General features: G+C 47.1%; 1 protein-coding gene across 1 annotated transcript; it reads right to left on the bottom strand.

Moving 5' to 3' along the window:
* Window positions 1–3,902: 3,902 nt before the first annotated feature.
* Window positions 3,903–4,512, bottom strand: PtA15_15A51 (uncharacterized protein; the record flags this gene model as incomplete). The annotated part of the gene is made up of 2 exons (XM_053163705.1): window positions 3,903–4,390; window positions 4,467–4,512. 2 exons carry the CDS (start codon window positions 4,510–4,512, stop codon window positions 3,903–3,905), a joined length of 534 nt encoding a protein of 177 aa, XP_053027217.1.
* Window positions 4,513–16,399: the final 11,887 nt, after the last annotated feature.

The following is a 16,399-nucleotide window of genomic DNA, read 5'->3' as shown; positions in this document are numbered from 1 at the left end:
CATGTTATAAATTTGCCCCTTTATAGTGCACATGGGTTCATCCAAACAGGGCATCTCATATCAAAGCTTTTTATTGAAGATTGAGGGTTCTCTCTGCAGCCCTGAATTTGTAAATATCCAGCTCCAGTATTTTTAACATCAACTTTCATATTGTGATTAACTTATTGCAAAATATTACCTCCACTTAAGTCTCACTTGAAACCAGCCTACCCATTTATATCTTATCATTTGAGAGTGGTAACTCCAATATATGTGGAAAATCAGGTCACATGTAGCTGTTTTGTTTACCTGTAATATCCTAATGTGATTATTTGATGTGCCTTGATGTGAATTCAGTTGTCTAAAAATAAGTTTGTGTAATGAGATGTGAGATGTGCTCCAAATCACAATGAGAATGGATGCACTTGATATGAATATGAATAACTATCATGTAATCTATCATCAACTCTGACTTTCTTCTACACAGTGCTACTACCTTCCATTCCATTAATCAGCTTTGGGGGGAGGCACCAGGATTGAAACAATCAACAAGCTAACAAGAAGAAATTGGAAAGCATGTTTGGAATTAAGAAGGGAGTTGAGATGGATTAAGTTAAAATGACAGGTTGTTGATTAATATATATGTGTTTATTAGTGGATAGACGAAAACAGAGATAATCTTTCAGAGTTTTGAAATGAGGGCAAGTAGAGGAATCCATGGGGAGATGGTGGCTTTCCAAAAAAAATATACTCTTTGGAGGGAGACAGAGCTGAGAGATCGTCAACGCTCAACGGGCTGAGTTTAGTGGCCACGGCGCCGCAAAGACCGCGAGGAAGCGAGCGAAGCCTTGGGGGCAAAGAATTCAAAGAGGGTGGGCGCGAGCCTGAGGACGACGCGGGGAGGGTGGGCGCGAGCCTGAGGATGACGTGGGGAGGCTCGGCGTCCAGGACAATCGTCTCAAGCGTGGAGGAGTGGTGGGCTAGGTCTGTTTCACTGCAACGATTAAAAGCTTGGACGGGCAGGTCCAACAACTCCACTGACCGGCTTCTCCAAGCAGTTTTTGGACATGTCAATCCGACATGAGGACTTGCTTGCCCAAGCAAATAGACCCGCCTTCTGACTGCTTGGACAAGCCTGTTTGACAACTTGTCGGACGGCCATGTGCGAGAGCTCCTTGGAAAGGCCATTCCGAGGACTCGTCGGACCTGCTGATCAGTGATCCGACCAGATAATTCAGGTAGTATTGGGAGCTGAACGGAGCCATGGAAAGAGATTGTGGTCCGTTTAAAATATGTGCATCGGAGGCTGCTTGCTCACCCATTGCTTCTCTTGAGTCTCCAGTTTTTTTTGGAGGGGGCGAAGAGGGAGAAGGAGACGTATGTGTGGATGCTCAGGCCCATTTATGTTTAAAGAAGCCAAGGATCTGTCTGTTGGAGCGGCCGACAAGGGAGTGGGGGATGGTATTGAGGTGGGCAATAACACCTTTTCCTACTGCCCATCCTCAAACGCGCTCTGCAGAAAGTCGCGATGAAGTTGAAGGGCAAGCAGGGTGTGGACCAGGAAGCTAACGAGCTCGTCGATGGCAAAGCTGAGGTCATGGGCCACGAGCCCGTCCACCCGGCGATTGAACAGCCACTTTTTGTACATGGTGATCAGGACTGGTTGACTGACTTTCTCCAAGCTTCAACTCAGCCTCTCAAATCATCGGCGTGCGGGGCAAGTTTGGGATCCTTTCATGGTCGCAATTGGTAAAGGGTGAGAAGGTCAAGTTCAAAATATGGTTGGGTGAGGGCTGCTGGTCAACACTGGACATAGCAACTGGACCAGTCAACGTGCAGGAAAGGGACAATGGCCACGGCGTGGCTTTTGGTGCAAGGGTACACAACGGTCTCGCATCCAATTGTAGTGGCTGGCACGGTCGCCTTGGAATTGATTACGTTAATGAGGGCCGCAATGTGGCGTCTGCGTAGATGTGAGCGAGTGTCCTGGCCTGCCGAGGTTGAGAGCTTATAAAGAGGGGGGCCTGTTGTTGCAATTAATCCCCAGGCAATTGGAGATGCTGCACTTCCAGCTATCCATTGTCCTCAACCCCTCTGCTGTTGCACATGCACAGTCTGAGGGGCAAAGAGTGGGCCCCCCACGGGTCTGCAGCCTTTGCTGCGGGCCGGGGGCCTTCACGTCCATCACTTTTGACCCGTGCACTTGATGCGGGCTGGGTGTTGAGCCTGGGGGCACGGCTTTGCCGCTGTTGGAAGGCTAGGTTGAGTGTGGTTAAATTTTTGTGTATTTTTTTGTACTAGAGTCCAAGGCGGCTACGCCGCTGCACTTTCAGGGTTCCAACCTCCACCTCCATTCCCTTACCCCCCATAGTCCACACCCCAATACTTGCCCAAAACCCTGACCATTGGCAATCCCTGCCCTTGTTGACATTACAGCTCCCGCTGCCACTGTTCCACCAGGAATACAACTTCCAACCCCAAAGCTATGAACCCCACATCTTTGGGTTGCATTCTTTTGTAGATATTCAATTCAAACTGTGCCCAATCACATTTGGACCTCAGTTTGCAGCATAAAATTTGAACATTATTAGCTTAACTTCTCATCATCTCAATTAGTAAGTGGACAATGAAAGTCACAGTTTCATGGTCCATTATGAGCCCTGATGTGTTCTCAATCAAGACCTTACCCTTAACTAATTGGTGTATTAGTTTCTGGACAACACAAATTTTCCTTGTGGGGCTTGAATAATAGGGAACAACATTTTTTGATTCAATCTTGTGATTGTCATAGTGCTGGGTGTCCTTGTCCTTCAACCGGCAACCACAAACAGATATTGCTGGACATTGCCCAGCTGGAGGAGGGGGATGCTAGGTGTTGGCGTGTGATAAGGGCAAGGATGATGAGCAGCTTCAAGGCCAGTGTGTGGCTGCGGATGGATCCCTTAGCCTTCTGAGCGATGGAGCCTTTGAAAGACACACAAGGGCGCAGCGGCCGTCCAGTTGATTGTTCCTGCCGCCGAGGGGAGGGCGAAGGCAGCCATGGCAAATACTGTTGAGGATCAAAAAGACAATGGCCCGATAATTACCATTTTTCTTGTCATCCCTGAACCTCAGTAGTTTCCATGTATTCTGAGGCGCGTCCCAGACAACGTCAACAACTCGATGACCAAGCTGCTCACGTCTTTGTTTTTGTCTATTTGGTTGTTAAAACATTGGTGGTGTCAGTAATCACACAAAGCTGTGTTATTTGCGCCCAACATTTGGCAGGAATCACACTCAACTCCATCCATTCTTCATCGGACATCTCGAGTGTTTCAAAAAACTGTTTCCCTTCTCTCCGCAATTCATCATCAGAACAAATAGTGTATTTGCATAAAAGTCTGCCTCCTCTGGGCCGTCTGTTAAAAGGGAAAACACTGAGTTCTAAACGGAAGTCAATTGAGTTTTCAAATGGTGCCTTCCATTTTAATCTACAGAAGGGATGTGATGATTGTCAGTAGTATTTCCTTCTGATGTATATTTGATATGCAAAACAGGCTAATACGTCTTAGGATCCGTCCCTATTTGGGAAGGGGCCGTCGCACTGGTAAAAAATCAGAGGAAGATCCGCACACAAACAATAACAAGCGCAACACTGCTGGCGACAATGTTCCGGGCCTCGAGCTGCCCCCCAGGGAGCATCCTGGCGAGCGTCCGTTTCTCAACCTCCGCGTCGTTCATTGCCCAAATCCACAGGCCAATGACCGCCAGGGAGAGCAAACAAGAGGGATGACAGCTGCTTGTCAGGCCCAGGAAATACAATACAAAGATTTGGGGTAGCAATCTGAACAGGGTATTTGTATTAGACTATGAGTACAAAAGAATACGAAATCTTGGTAAGTGTCATGGTCAGCTGGACAAGTCCTGAAGGGAAGTATGCAACTTTAAAGCTCTTCATGAAGCAGTTCAATGTCTGGCATTTGGGGGACAGATGGATTGGCGGGGGTGGGTGTCAGCGGAAGTTCGGCGACGGCTGGGGGTAAATCGGGGGATGCGAGGCTTGGGATGAAAGCGACTGTGTAGGTGGTCACAGCGGCGGCGGCGGCCTCTGCTGAAGCGCCCAGCAGGACATCATGCGCGCCAGTTGAGGCGATGGCGACGGCGGCCTGCTTGTTATTTGTGATGATCTGAGCCGTCGTCCGGCTGAGGGGAGAGAGGAGGGTGGGAAGCAGCGAGACGCTGCGGTCCAGGATCCGCTTTTTGAGGATGTACAGACACGCCAGCACGAAGAAGGTTGAGGCCCTCGTGAGTAGGATCCGGTCGAGCTGATCGGCCCTTTGCAGCCTGCTGATCAGCGCCTGTGAGGGCTTTGTCAGCTCGCCAAAGCTCAAGTATTGGTCCGGGGTCAGCTGAAGCGTGGCCATTTGTTGTTCTTGATATATATAAGGAATGGGATGAGCAGTCTGAGTAGCCCTGTGCAGAGAGAATGTGTGTGGGAGGTGACTGACCTATTAAATGGGGGGACATCACCGAGCAATTGAGTTCCTGTCGCATGATCTCAAGCGTGTTCTGGAGCAACTGGGTGACATGAGGCCATAGACGGCCAAGGTAGCTGCTGGGGTTCTATCAAACCGACACAGCCTTTTCTGTCTGCGGTTGTCTTCATCATCTGCATTGATGACGAGGCAGGCAGCAGTAAAGGTCAAAGACATTTGTTTGCTATGAGTTACCAGTAAGAGTCTGTGCGAGACGGAGAGGATGGTCCTCAAAGGCCGGGCGTAATGGGCAAGGAGAAGACATTGATGAAGAGGATTTTGGCAAGACTCCCTGCCGGCGTCTCATTGCGGAATGCCTGGGCACTGGCTGGTTAGGCTTCAGGGGTAGTTACAGTGGCTGTACAATTGGAATTAGCGCTGTACATCACCTGGCAACGGTCACAGTGGCTTTCTGGGCCATCCTGGGCCAAGGTGATGATGAAGCGGTCTGCAATCACAACATATTGAGCATATAAGGGGGCATCTCCTGCACCAAGTTTTATGCCCCAGGTGATCCTCCCTGTTCGTGCATTTGCAGAGCACTGGTGGTGATCCTCCCCCTCCCCGATTGCACTTGCAATTGGCTGAGGGGTTTCCAGCCCCGACTTTTGCCCCACGCACTTGCGCCAGGCTGAGCGGGTTAACACCGGTCTCTTTTCACCTGTGGCATGTCACAGGCTGGGAGTTTGTTAAATCCTTTGCTTTTTTTGTACATATATTAGTCGATTACAATATGCATTGTTTTTTTGTTTAGTAATTTAGCTTGTATTTTTTTTTTGATTGCTTGTATATAGGGGAAACCCTTGAATTTTTTTTTGGCAAAACTGTGGTTTTAATAAACTTAGATGTTTGTTGATAGGCTAAGTTGCAGTATTTTTCATTTTCATTTTTGTATCTTGGGGAAACCCATGATTTTTTTTTGTGATTTGATGTATTTATAGGGGTACCCTTGATCTTTTTTTTTCAATTGTGGAAAAACTGTGTCTTTAATAAACTTGGATCCTTTCCCTCCTCCGGCAGACCAACACCACCAAAGCTCAACCACCATGCCTCAATCTCACAAGCGTCCCAGAACCCAGCCGTACCGTACATCTTTGCCACCAGTTGATCCCACCTCAGAAGGCCAAAGTCAAGAAACCGCCATAGCAAATGATTTGAGCACCCCAACAAGCACTCAGACCGGATTGACGGATGAGCAGGAGCTACGTGAGTCTAATCATTGTTTCTTTTCTAACCACCCTTCTTGTTCTGACCACCAATATCTTTTTAGAGAGAGCTCAAAAAATTGCTCAAGTCGCCATCAGCTCATGCTATCAATCATACCACCCACCGGAACTTTCCAAGCAAAAAGATAAGAATGGGAGGTGCATGATTGCTTACCCTTGCAAATTTTAAGTTGGATTTCTCTCAAATGCAATTTTTTTAGCTGACATTGGTACATGTACTTAGATGTGGCAGCAAGATCAATCGTCCAACGTACAACTCATTGTGTAGTAACCTGATCAAACATGCATCACTCTGCTCCTGCAAACACATCAATTCAAAATCCCAAACTTTGGCTGCAGTTGGGGTAACCGGAACTGGGGAAGTGCTCCCAAGCAAGGTGAGTTTAATTTGATCTTTGTCTGATTTAAGATCAGCAAAGTGAAAATTAGAGAAAACCACATTATTCTAGGTTCCTCAACTATATGCTGTATGGTGCGCGGAAGCCGCAAGGCCTTTTTCTGCGCTCATCAATGCCAGCCACAAAGCGCTCCTCCACCCCACAGTTCTCAAAAATTTACCAACTCCAACCGTGGTTTCGAAGGACATCCATTGTCTGTACTCTGCTATACAGCATGAATACTGAGACATATTGAATGATCACCAGGGTGCACTATACCTAGGCGTGGACGCATGGCAGTCACCAAATGGATTCAACATTTTGGGTGTTGTCATCTATTGACCAGTAGAAAGCAAGAAATTAGATTTCGCTCTGGAGGCTATACCACTCGGCTTCATATGCCTTTCTGAAAGGCATACTGGTGAGTATTTGGCTGATTCGGTCCGCTTGGTTGTTGAGAAGTTTTGAGTTCAAGATAAAATCTGCGGCATTGTGAGCAACAACGCAAAGAATAACAAGGTCATGGTACGCGAACTCAAGAAGCTCAAGTGGCACCGATTTAAAGGGGAGCCACACTGGATATTCCGTTGTTTCGCCCACATCCTCAACTTTTGTCCAGACAATCCTCTGTCCCTTTGGAAGTCAAAAGAAGACATCTGCAAGCTCGAAGTCCAATACTAGATCAATGACTGATACTGATCAGATCAATTCGGACAAGTCAAGCTCTGAAGTTGATGCTGGGGCGCAAATTAGTATGTAAGCTTGGTTTTCATTCTCTCAGACGCTTATATTTGATACTTCATTGATTCAACCTAATTTTCCAGACTCCCACAAGGCAGTAAAGCTCACCCCTCAGAAGACAAAGATGAAAGCAATAATGATTCACTTCTTGAACCAGATGGAGATGACGGTAAATCACTCAGCAAGGCGGATATTCAAAACGCGAGTGAAGAAGACAATGATGATTCCTACACATCTGCATCTTGCAGGCTGAGTTTGGCCAAAGTAAGGCAATTTCATTGTTGCTACTTTCTCTTTTCAATTCATCAGTTTAAATTGACTAGCAATGTTGAAGCAGTTTTGAGCGATTGCAAAGAGATTGTGGTACTCTCTGAATTCCAAGGCACTTTTTGTCGAGCTATGTTGCAAGAAAGGGTGTGAAACCCCACATAACATTGAAAGAGACGTATGTACCCAATGGAACTCCACAAGTGCACAAATCAACAGCATCATCAGGTGTCATACTGCCGTGTAAGTATTATTTTGCTAGGGGCTGAAATGATCTTAAACTGAATAAATCCTTTGATTCAATTACACAATGCTTTGAGTGGCAGTGCCATAAAATTCACGGAGTAGACTGCAAGCATCATTTGGTCAAGGCCGACTTGGTCTTGGCTTGCCATTTGGCTGAAGTTCTTAACCTTTTTGACAAAATTACACTTCAAATATCTACAGCTGGATCCGCTCGCCTATCAAGTATTGTCATATAAATCAACCAAATTACCAAACATTTATCAACAATCATCAGCAAGCGCAAATACGCACCAGCAATCAGGAATGCCTGCCAAGCAGTTTTAATGATAAACAATAAATACTACAGCTTGACCAACACCTCACCTCTTTACCGGATAGCTATCTGTTTGTTTCCTTCTGATTTCATCTGCTTTTAAATTATCTGCTGACATGTTTTGGTAATTCTTGGTGCTTCACCCGTCTTTCAAAAACAAGTACTTTAAATTGGCAAATTGGGAACCTGATTGGATAGCCAAAGCAATCAGCCTGGCCCATGACATGTGGGTAACACATTACAAGCCCCAACCAATCACTGCTTCCTCTTTGGCACAAACAGCAAGCTCAAAGGTGAGTCAATTACTCTGATCTGGACCTGCTGAACTCAGCTGATTGCCAGATTTTGTCATTCTGCAGCCCAAGACTGGTATGCTTGCCAGCCTTGGAAGTGCCGCTGCTTTCCGAGGGGGAGATCGTTCATCCAACCCATTACATATGTGGCTAAACGGAGGGCTTGTACTCAACGGTAATGACCCTTTCAATCCTATCACTTGGTGGATTCAGCAGAAGCGTGCGGGTAACATGCATGGGGGCCTGGTACACATGGCTCTTGATGTCTTAGGGTGCCCAGGTTGGTTTAACCTCCTCATCCAAATTGATTGATTGTATCTGACATATTGTTTATTACACACGGTAGCAACCTCTGTTGATGTTGAACGTGCTTTTAGCTTTGGTTGGGATTACTTTTCAGAAAAAAGGCACCAACTCACACCTCACTTGATAAGTAGAGGTATGACGGTTGCCTTCTACTCGAGGAACAATAATATCAAGGAAGGTGCCTTGACCAAATGGAAAAAGGCTCACAAAGACAACAAAAAGTCGCAGGTTAAGTCTAAAAGGCAAGTTATTGAGCTGGACAGCGATGCCAATTCATCCTGAGTGGTAAACACTTGTGTAACTAGTTAAGGTAGTCGAATTAGTCAATATGAAGATATGTTACCATGTTATTATGCAACAGGACTGATCTGGTACAAAAACGATCCACTAAGTACCGCTGGTACACCTGCCGCACCCGCGCGCGGGTGCCGGGTGCGAGTACGGGTGCCTGTTTTTTGGGTAAAACGGGTGCGGCACCCGGGTGCCACTGGCACCCGGGTCCAACGGCAGATTCTCTAATTAGCCCCCCGCTTATAGAAGGTGTTCCTGATGTGTAATACCTCCTTGGACCTTAACATATTTTATGGAGAGTGTATCCATATGGTAGAAAAAATCTGGGGGTGTTTGGAGCACCGTTGTGGTGCGCCATTTGGTACACGCAGGGACAACACTCATTTTGCGGCGCGGCGCGCGGAAAGACATCAAGAACAAATCCTCAAGGTACAAGATCTATGGTGGCGCGGCGGCATCCCCCTCAAGACGTTTCAGGAGTTTCATCTTTGTTTTTTTTTTATATATTTTCTTTCCTTTTTTTTTCTTTCTATCTTTGTTTGAGATGTTTTGTTTCTTAGGAACTTGACTTGTTTCCTTTCTCTACTGCGCGCGTTGGATGGTTACAGTGGGGAGGGTTTGGTTTTTTTTTTTATTCCTTTGATTAGTTCTTTGTTGGCTTGCTGTGTTGTGTGTGTTGTAGCGTGTGCGCGTGCGGGTTGTGATGACGGGTCCGCAGTGCGCGGCGCCTCCTGGAGTCTGAGTTCGCCCACGAACTCAGAGGAAGGGGGGCATGGAACCTAGCTGATCCCAATTAGGAATCCATCAGAATCTTATCGCTCATCATCCGGCGCCCTCCAGAGTGCCATACCAAATCTTATTGATCCTTGAGAACCTCTTTCTGATTCCAGTTTTCTTCTTCCCTCAAAAACAACAAACCGCCGACGCGCGCTCAAACGCCGTCGTAAAATCTTTCCCCCCCAAACCTCATCGCTCAACAGATCCTCCTTGCTCATCCCGACCATCACCCAGAGGGCACATAAAATCTCTTTTTCCCATTCCCCTCCAACTAACTGCCGCCGGCCTGCACCAGACGGAGTTCCACACCGTAGCTAAGGATTTGGTGCATTGCCTTTGTAGGAAATCCACCAAATCAGCCCCTGGCTACACAAGGTGTCCCTGAGTTGTGCTAATGCCGTGAAGCTCAAAATATGTTTTAAAAATTATATTCTTATGGCAGAAAAAAATTGGGGTGGTTTGGAGCACCATAGATAAGGTTTTGGCGGATTGCCTTTGTAGGAAATCCGCCAAATCACCCCCCTGGCTACACAAGGTGTCCCTGAGGTGTGCTAATGCCGTGAAGCTAAAAATGTGTTCTAGAGAGTGTATTATTATTGCAAAAAAAACTTTTGGAGTGCTTGGAGCACCGTAGCTAAGGTTTTGGGGGATTTCCTATTGAGGAAATCCACCAAATTAACCCCCTGCTCCATAAGGCTTTCCTGATGTTTTCTACTGCTGTAAATCTAAAAATACTGTCTAGACAGTGTATCTAGATGGGTGTAAAATTTGGGAGCGTTTGGGTGCCCCAGTGAGGAGATATGAAAATTTCTCTATTTTCTGGGTTTTTTTGTCAAATTAAAATCCCGACTCCCGTTTGGGATCACGGAATTACAATTCTGACTCCCAAAACGCCCCCGGCTCAAAATTTGGTCATGAGGACCCGGGGAAGACGTCGCGAAGTGGTCCGCGCAACGTAAACTCCATTTGGGAGTTGATTTTTTGATTTATGGGAGTCAATTTCTCAACCCTTTAAAAGGATATGTTCAGAGAGAAAATGAACCAACCCCCAAAACTGTACCCGTACCAATAGAGCAGCCGCCTGCTAAAGTAAGGAGCAACTTGAAGTACATAAAATTCTTAAAGATAAAAAAGAGAGGGTCTCAGGTAAGGACACTAGGTTGTACCTTGTAAGATACAGAAACCAATCAGCAGATAAAGATGAATGGCTACCAGAGAGTAATATCCCGGATGGAGAAATTCATCTACGCAATCACAGAGTTTCTAAGTGTAAATAGCGCAGCTAAGTTACAAGTAACTTATCTTGGTGGGAGGGAATGTCAGCCGGGCTACTATAATAAGTTAGAGCCCGGCTAACTATTCTATCATATGAAGTAGCAGCACAAAGGGCTGCTAAAGATAAGATAAAAACTACATTCCTTTTTTAGTAGTACTAGTGGCGCAGAGCGCCCCGCACAAGGTTAAAAAGATATTCATTATTGAATATTAATTGCGGCGCAGAGCGCCGCGCATAAAAAACTGTGCAATATATATCCCCTCAAACCCTAGACCAAGTTGAGGGGCAAATGGTACAACTCCAGCCCAAAGAAACGGCTGGAGAACTAGTAATTAACTTGTTAAAACCCGTTCTCAAGCTAAGAGAACGGGTTGCAAGACATTCTCCAGTTCTATTGAACTAGGAAAGTGTCAAAAGAAAGATTGATTTGAAACCGCCGGAGGAGCGTAGCAGTAGAGTAAACTACTGATCCTCCCCCGGCCGCAGATGACTTGATGAACTACTACCCTCCCTTAGATCAAGGAAGAGAGCACGCCATCACCAAAAATGTCTGAAAAGAGCAACGTGAATAGTAGAATTCACAAACACTCTTGCCCACACACCATCCCTCCGGCTTTTATTTAACACCAAATTTCAAAAATACATTCAAGCAGGCTTAGGGGGTGTAGTACAGTGTGGCTTGCATGCACTTTTGCAACTCGGTGTTCAAGAATGAACTTGAACACCAACTTGCAAAAGTGCATGCAAGTTGCATCTGGCCAACTTTGAAACCCCCTATTATAGTAGCCCGGCTGACACGACTTGTCTGCCAGCCTGCCCTTGCCTTGATCTTGGTTTCTTTGAATCATTCATTTTTTTACCGCAGACTGAGAGTAAGTCTGCGTTTTTTTTTCCCTTTGCTACCGGGATTTTCATCCCAAAACCCTATCAACCTGGGTGTGTTTTGACGTACAAAAACTCCCTTAATTGGGCCCCAGAAGTCACAGGCCATAAAAACCTCTGCGCACGGGGTGCGCAGACCCTGTACAAACAGCGGAGGGCACTAAACCACCCCAGGCGCTCCTGGCTCCTGGGTCTCCGTTAAAACCCCTTTTTTGGGTTTATTAAAAATAACTTGTCCCAGTTATTTTGCACTTTTACCGCGCTTTTTGCCGTGCGCACCCCCGCACCGCTGCGCAGTCACCGGTGTAGCTAGAAGAGTTTACTCTTGATATCACCGCACCTGACAACAAATATGTATTTTTGTCTTTTTCTTCCTGACAACCCACTTGCAGGCAGTTTCTGCTGGTGACATTTGTTGTAACCTGTGAAATCATCTCAGATTGTTTCAGAACATTCATATTCATTATCTTTTCATATTCATTATGTTTCTTGCCCACAACTTGATGCCATGTACTTAGTCTAGCCCATAGCAATCAAGCCTCAGTATTTCTTTTCCCTCTTTTCCACCAGTAAGACAATCCCATCTCACTTTGCTTCATCATTATCTTGTTTCTCCAGCCACTTTTTGGGCTCTGAGGTTTAAAAATCAACAATAAGGTCATGTTGATCAACTAGGGTCATGATTTACTTGAGTTGCTGCAGGGGAACTATTGACAAGTTGAACAATGGAGATAGCTTTGGGTTCTCCCTAGCTGTGGCACCTGAGGTCAGAAATAAAGATGAGTTGTATTTCCATCAACTTTCCTAGCACTTGGGCCCGGTCCTCAGCAGAAGAGCCAAAATCTGCCACTGCCAGCCATCAACTCTCCCAAACCAACGCTGTGGTCCAAATCCCCTGTGGGAATGCAAGAGATGCCAGCTGCGACTTGGCCTACTTACATATTTTATTTGGAATCATAAATATTAAATACACATTACCTCAAGCAAGATCCACACTTTCATTAACACCAGTAATTTTTGCTTTCTTGAATTAGTTGTGTGAGTTCACCGCAAAAAAAACTGTATTTGAGGTTTTACTAACTTTTGGCAATTTTTGACCCTGTTGGCAAGAAACTGATAGACATTTATGGTGTTCAAAATTGCATATGTCATGGTTTACATAAAATCATAAAGCCAATTTTGGCTGGGAGATGTCAGCGTGCATAAAACTTAAATTGACATCTCCCAGCCAAAATTGCAGTTTATGATTTTATGTAAAAAAATCTTATGCAATTAAGGTGTTCAAAGTTGAAATCATAAAATTTTCATTACATAAAATCATAAAATCATAAAACTTTCAAATGATGATTTTATATGTACCATTTTAGAAATGTTGCTCTAATTTGAGTGTTTGGGTGTACATATTTTTTTCACCTCAGAATTTTATGATTTTATGGTGTTATGATTTTACTAGAGTCCAAGGCGGCTTCGCCGCTGCACTTTTGGGGGTTCAACCTATTCAATTTTCACCCACAAATCCTATTCCTAATAATTTATCCTTCCAAGTTTGCAATACTCATGTGTGGCAGTGGCATCCAATTCAGTTTGAAATGGGGCCATCTTGTTGTACTTCAGATTCTGACCATAAACATTGAGAGTGGCCAGCAAGGGTAAGATGATAATGAGTTTAACATGCACTTTTTGTAGTGGGCCAGCTCAGCTAACTGGAGCGCAGATGTGGTCCAGTGTAGTGGACACTGGAATCCTGCTTACTCATAGTGGCTTGAGTGAAATTCTGTGGGATTTTTGCTAACGCTACGCAAACAGAGCACATAAAGAACACCTGGTACAGCTGGCTGTGTTAAAGCACATTCTAGAGGCTCTTAGACCCATCACACTACGTGCACCTGGGCCAACAAAAATGAAAAAGGAACAGAGAAATTGCTGCTCAGTTCCATATACACATACCTTGTAATCTCCTTTTTTGTTTATCTGGGAACACTCCAGAATCTCCCACTCAGTAAAACCACGCAACATCATCCTTGAAGGCATATTGTCCATTTTGAATCCTCAAGATTCACCAAAAGATGACAAAGATGCTTTAATGCTGAGATTATAAAGGCTCGGAAATACCCCCACACTAAAGATGTCACTTGGTACCCGGGTACCCGCCACAGGTGCGGGTACCTCTCCATGAAAACCCGGGATTCTCAACACCCGCACCCGCACCCGCACCTGTTGAGGTGGCAGAAAGCAGGTACCCGGGTACCTGCGGCAAATACCCGCGGGTGCGGATATTTTTTGCTGCCAAGTAGGCTCTAGCGAGCTGATATATGTATACCAGCCCGCCGAGGGGAAGCCCTCTTGGCGAGATGGTAAACTTATTCCAGCCCGCCGAGAGGAAGCCCTCTCGGCGAGCTGGTGAATGTATCCCAGCCCGCCAAGAGGGCTTCCTCTCGGCGAGCTGGTGAGCGTATACCAGCCCGCCGAGAGGAAGCCCTGTCGGCAAGCTGGTGTATACCAGCCCGCCGAGAGGAAGCCCTCTTGGCAAGCCGTGAACTTATTCCAGCTCGCCAAGAGGAAGCCCTCTCGGCGAGCTGGTGAACGTATTGCGGCCAGCAGAGAGGAAGCCCTCTCGGCGAGCTAGTTTATGTATTCCAGCCCGCCGAAAGGAAGCCCTCTCGGCAAGCGGGTGAACTTATTCCAGCCTGCCGAGAAGAAGCCCTCTTGGCGAGCTGGTGTATGCATACCAGCCCGCCGAGGGGAAGCCCTCTCGGCGAGCCAGTGAACTTATTCCAGCCCGCCGAGAGGAAGCCCTCTCGGCGAGTTGGTGTATGTATACCAGCCCGCCGAGAGGAAGCCCTCTCGGCGAGCCGGTGAACTTATTCCAGCCCGCCGAGAGGAAGCCCTCTCGGCGAGTTGGTGTATGTATACCAGCCCGCCGAGAGGAAGCCCTCTCGGCGAGCCGGTGAACTTATTCCAGCCCGCCGAGAGGAAGCCCTCTCGGCGAGTTGGTGTATGTATTCCAGCCCGCCGAGAGGAAGCCCTCTCGGCGAGCTGGTGTGTGTATACCAGCCCGCCGAGAGGAAGCCCTCTCGGCGAGTTGGTGTATGTATACCAGCCCGCCGAGAGGAAGCCCTCTCGGCGAGTTGGTGTATGTATACCAGCCCGCCGAGAGGAAGCCCTCTCGGCGAGCCGGTGAACTTGTTCCAGCCCGCCGAGAGGAAGCCCTCTCGGCGAGCCGGTGAACTTGTTCCAGCCCGCCGAGAGGAAGCCCTCTCGGCGAGCTGGTGTGTGTATACCAGCCCGCCGAGAGGAAGCCCTCTCGGCGAGCCGGTGATCTTATTCCAGCCCGCCGAGAGGAAGCCCTCTCGGCGAGTTGGTGTATGTATTCCAGCCCGCCGAGAGGAAGCCCTCTCGGCGAGCTGGTGTGTGTATACCAGCCCGCCGAGAGGAAGCCCTCTCGGCGAGCCGGTGATCTTATTCCAGCCCGCCGAGAGGAAGCCCTCTCGGCGAGTTGGTGTATGTATTCCAGCCCGCCGAGAGGAAGCCCTCTCGGCGAGCTGGTGTGTGTATACCAGCCCGCCGAGAGGAATCCCTCTTGGCGAGCTGGTGTATGTATACCAGCCCGCCGAGAGGAAGCCCTCTCGGCGAGCTGGTGTGTGTATACCAGCCCGCCGAGAGGAATCCCTCTTGGCGAGCTGGTGTATGTATACCAGCCCACCAAGAGGAAGACCTCTCGGCCAGCTGGTGAACATATTCCAGCCCGAATAAAATCTCTGGGGCCGGTCGGGCTGGTATCCGTAAGCACTTTGTTGGCCCGACTGTAGATGAGGTGATCAGCATGCCGAGTTCCTGGAACTTGAAGTCAGAAGAGAAACAGTTTGGTCAGCTGCACCTTCCCGGCCGTCATTGGCTCCTTGACTTGTGCATTGCCGTGGCTTGGGTTGGTAGGCTTCAGGAGTAGTGACAGTGGCTATGGATACAAGCAAGCCCGAGTTTGGAATTGCTGTATGTATCATTGCAACCATCACCTTGCAACGCTCACAGTGGCGTAGTCACTGAAATCAGACTGCTTGAATATAAAAGGGGGCTTCTCCTGCACCGAGGTTTATGCCCCAGGTGATCCACCCTGCTCCTGCATTTGCAGAGCACTGGTGGTGATCCTCCCCCTCCCCAATTGCACTTGCAATTGGCTGAAGGGTTTCCAGCCCCGACTTTTGCCCCACGCACTTGCGCCAGGCTGAGCGGGTTAACACCGGTCTCTTTTCACCTGTGGCATGTCACAGGCTGGGAGTTCGTTAAATCTATTGCTTCTCTTGTATATTAGTCTATTATAAGTGGTATTTTATGTTTATTTGTTGGTTTAGCTTGTTTCTTTTTTTGTTTTTTGTGATTGCTTGGGTATAGGGGAAACCCTTGAATTTTTTTTTGGTGAATCTGTGGTTTTAATAAACTTAGATGAATGTCAACTTTGAACACCCTAAATTTTGAACACCATAATTATGATCAGAGAATATTCCTAACCAATACTTGGCTTGCGATCCTCCCGGTGGGACTAGTGGGTGTCATTGTGCCGATAGCCGCGGGATTCGATGCCTTATTTGTATCGCTGAGGGGCTTCGTGCCACTCAGTTTATACCTGTATATTACTCAGGGACTCATGCTTATAGAACTCCCGCTCTTCCAACCTGAGAGCCCGAGGACCCGTATGGACATGGGTCAAGGCACATGATGATGATGGTAACGAAGATGACGAAAACGAAAGTGGTATGATAATGGCGATGGAGATGCCGACGAAGAAGAAACGCAAAGCTCTCCTGAAAAGTGTGTGTGTGTGTTTAGGTGGATTAACCAATCGCCAAGGTGAAGAAGCTCAAGGCATGACGTATTTGCAGAGGGACGACTTATTAGCAAAGATCTGCGTTTTCT

The sequence above is a fragment of the Puccinia triticina genome, chromosome 15A (genome assembly GCF_026914185.1).
Source record: "Puccinia triticina chromosome 15A, complete sequence".
Lineage (NCBI taxonomy): Eukaryota > Fungi > Basidiomycota > Pucciniomycetes > Pucciniales > Pucciniaceae > Puccinia > Puccinia triticina.
The sequence above is the reverse complement of the archived record's forward strand: the minus strand, read 5'-3'. Positions and strand labels throughout refer to the sequence as shown.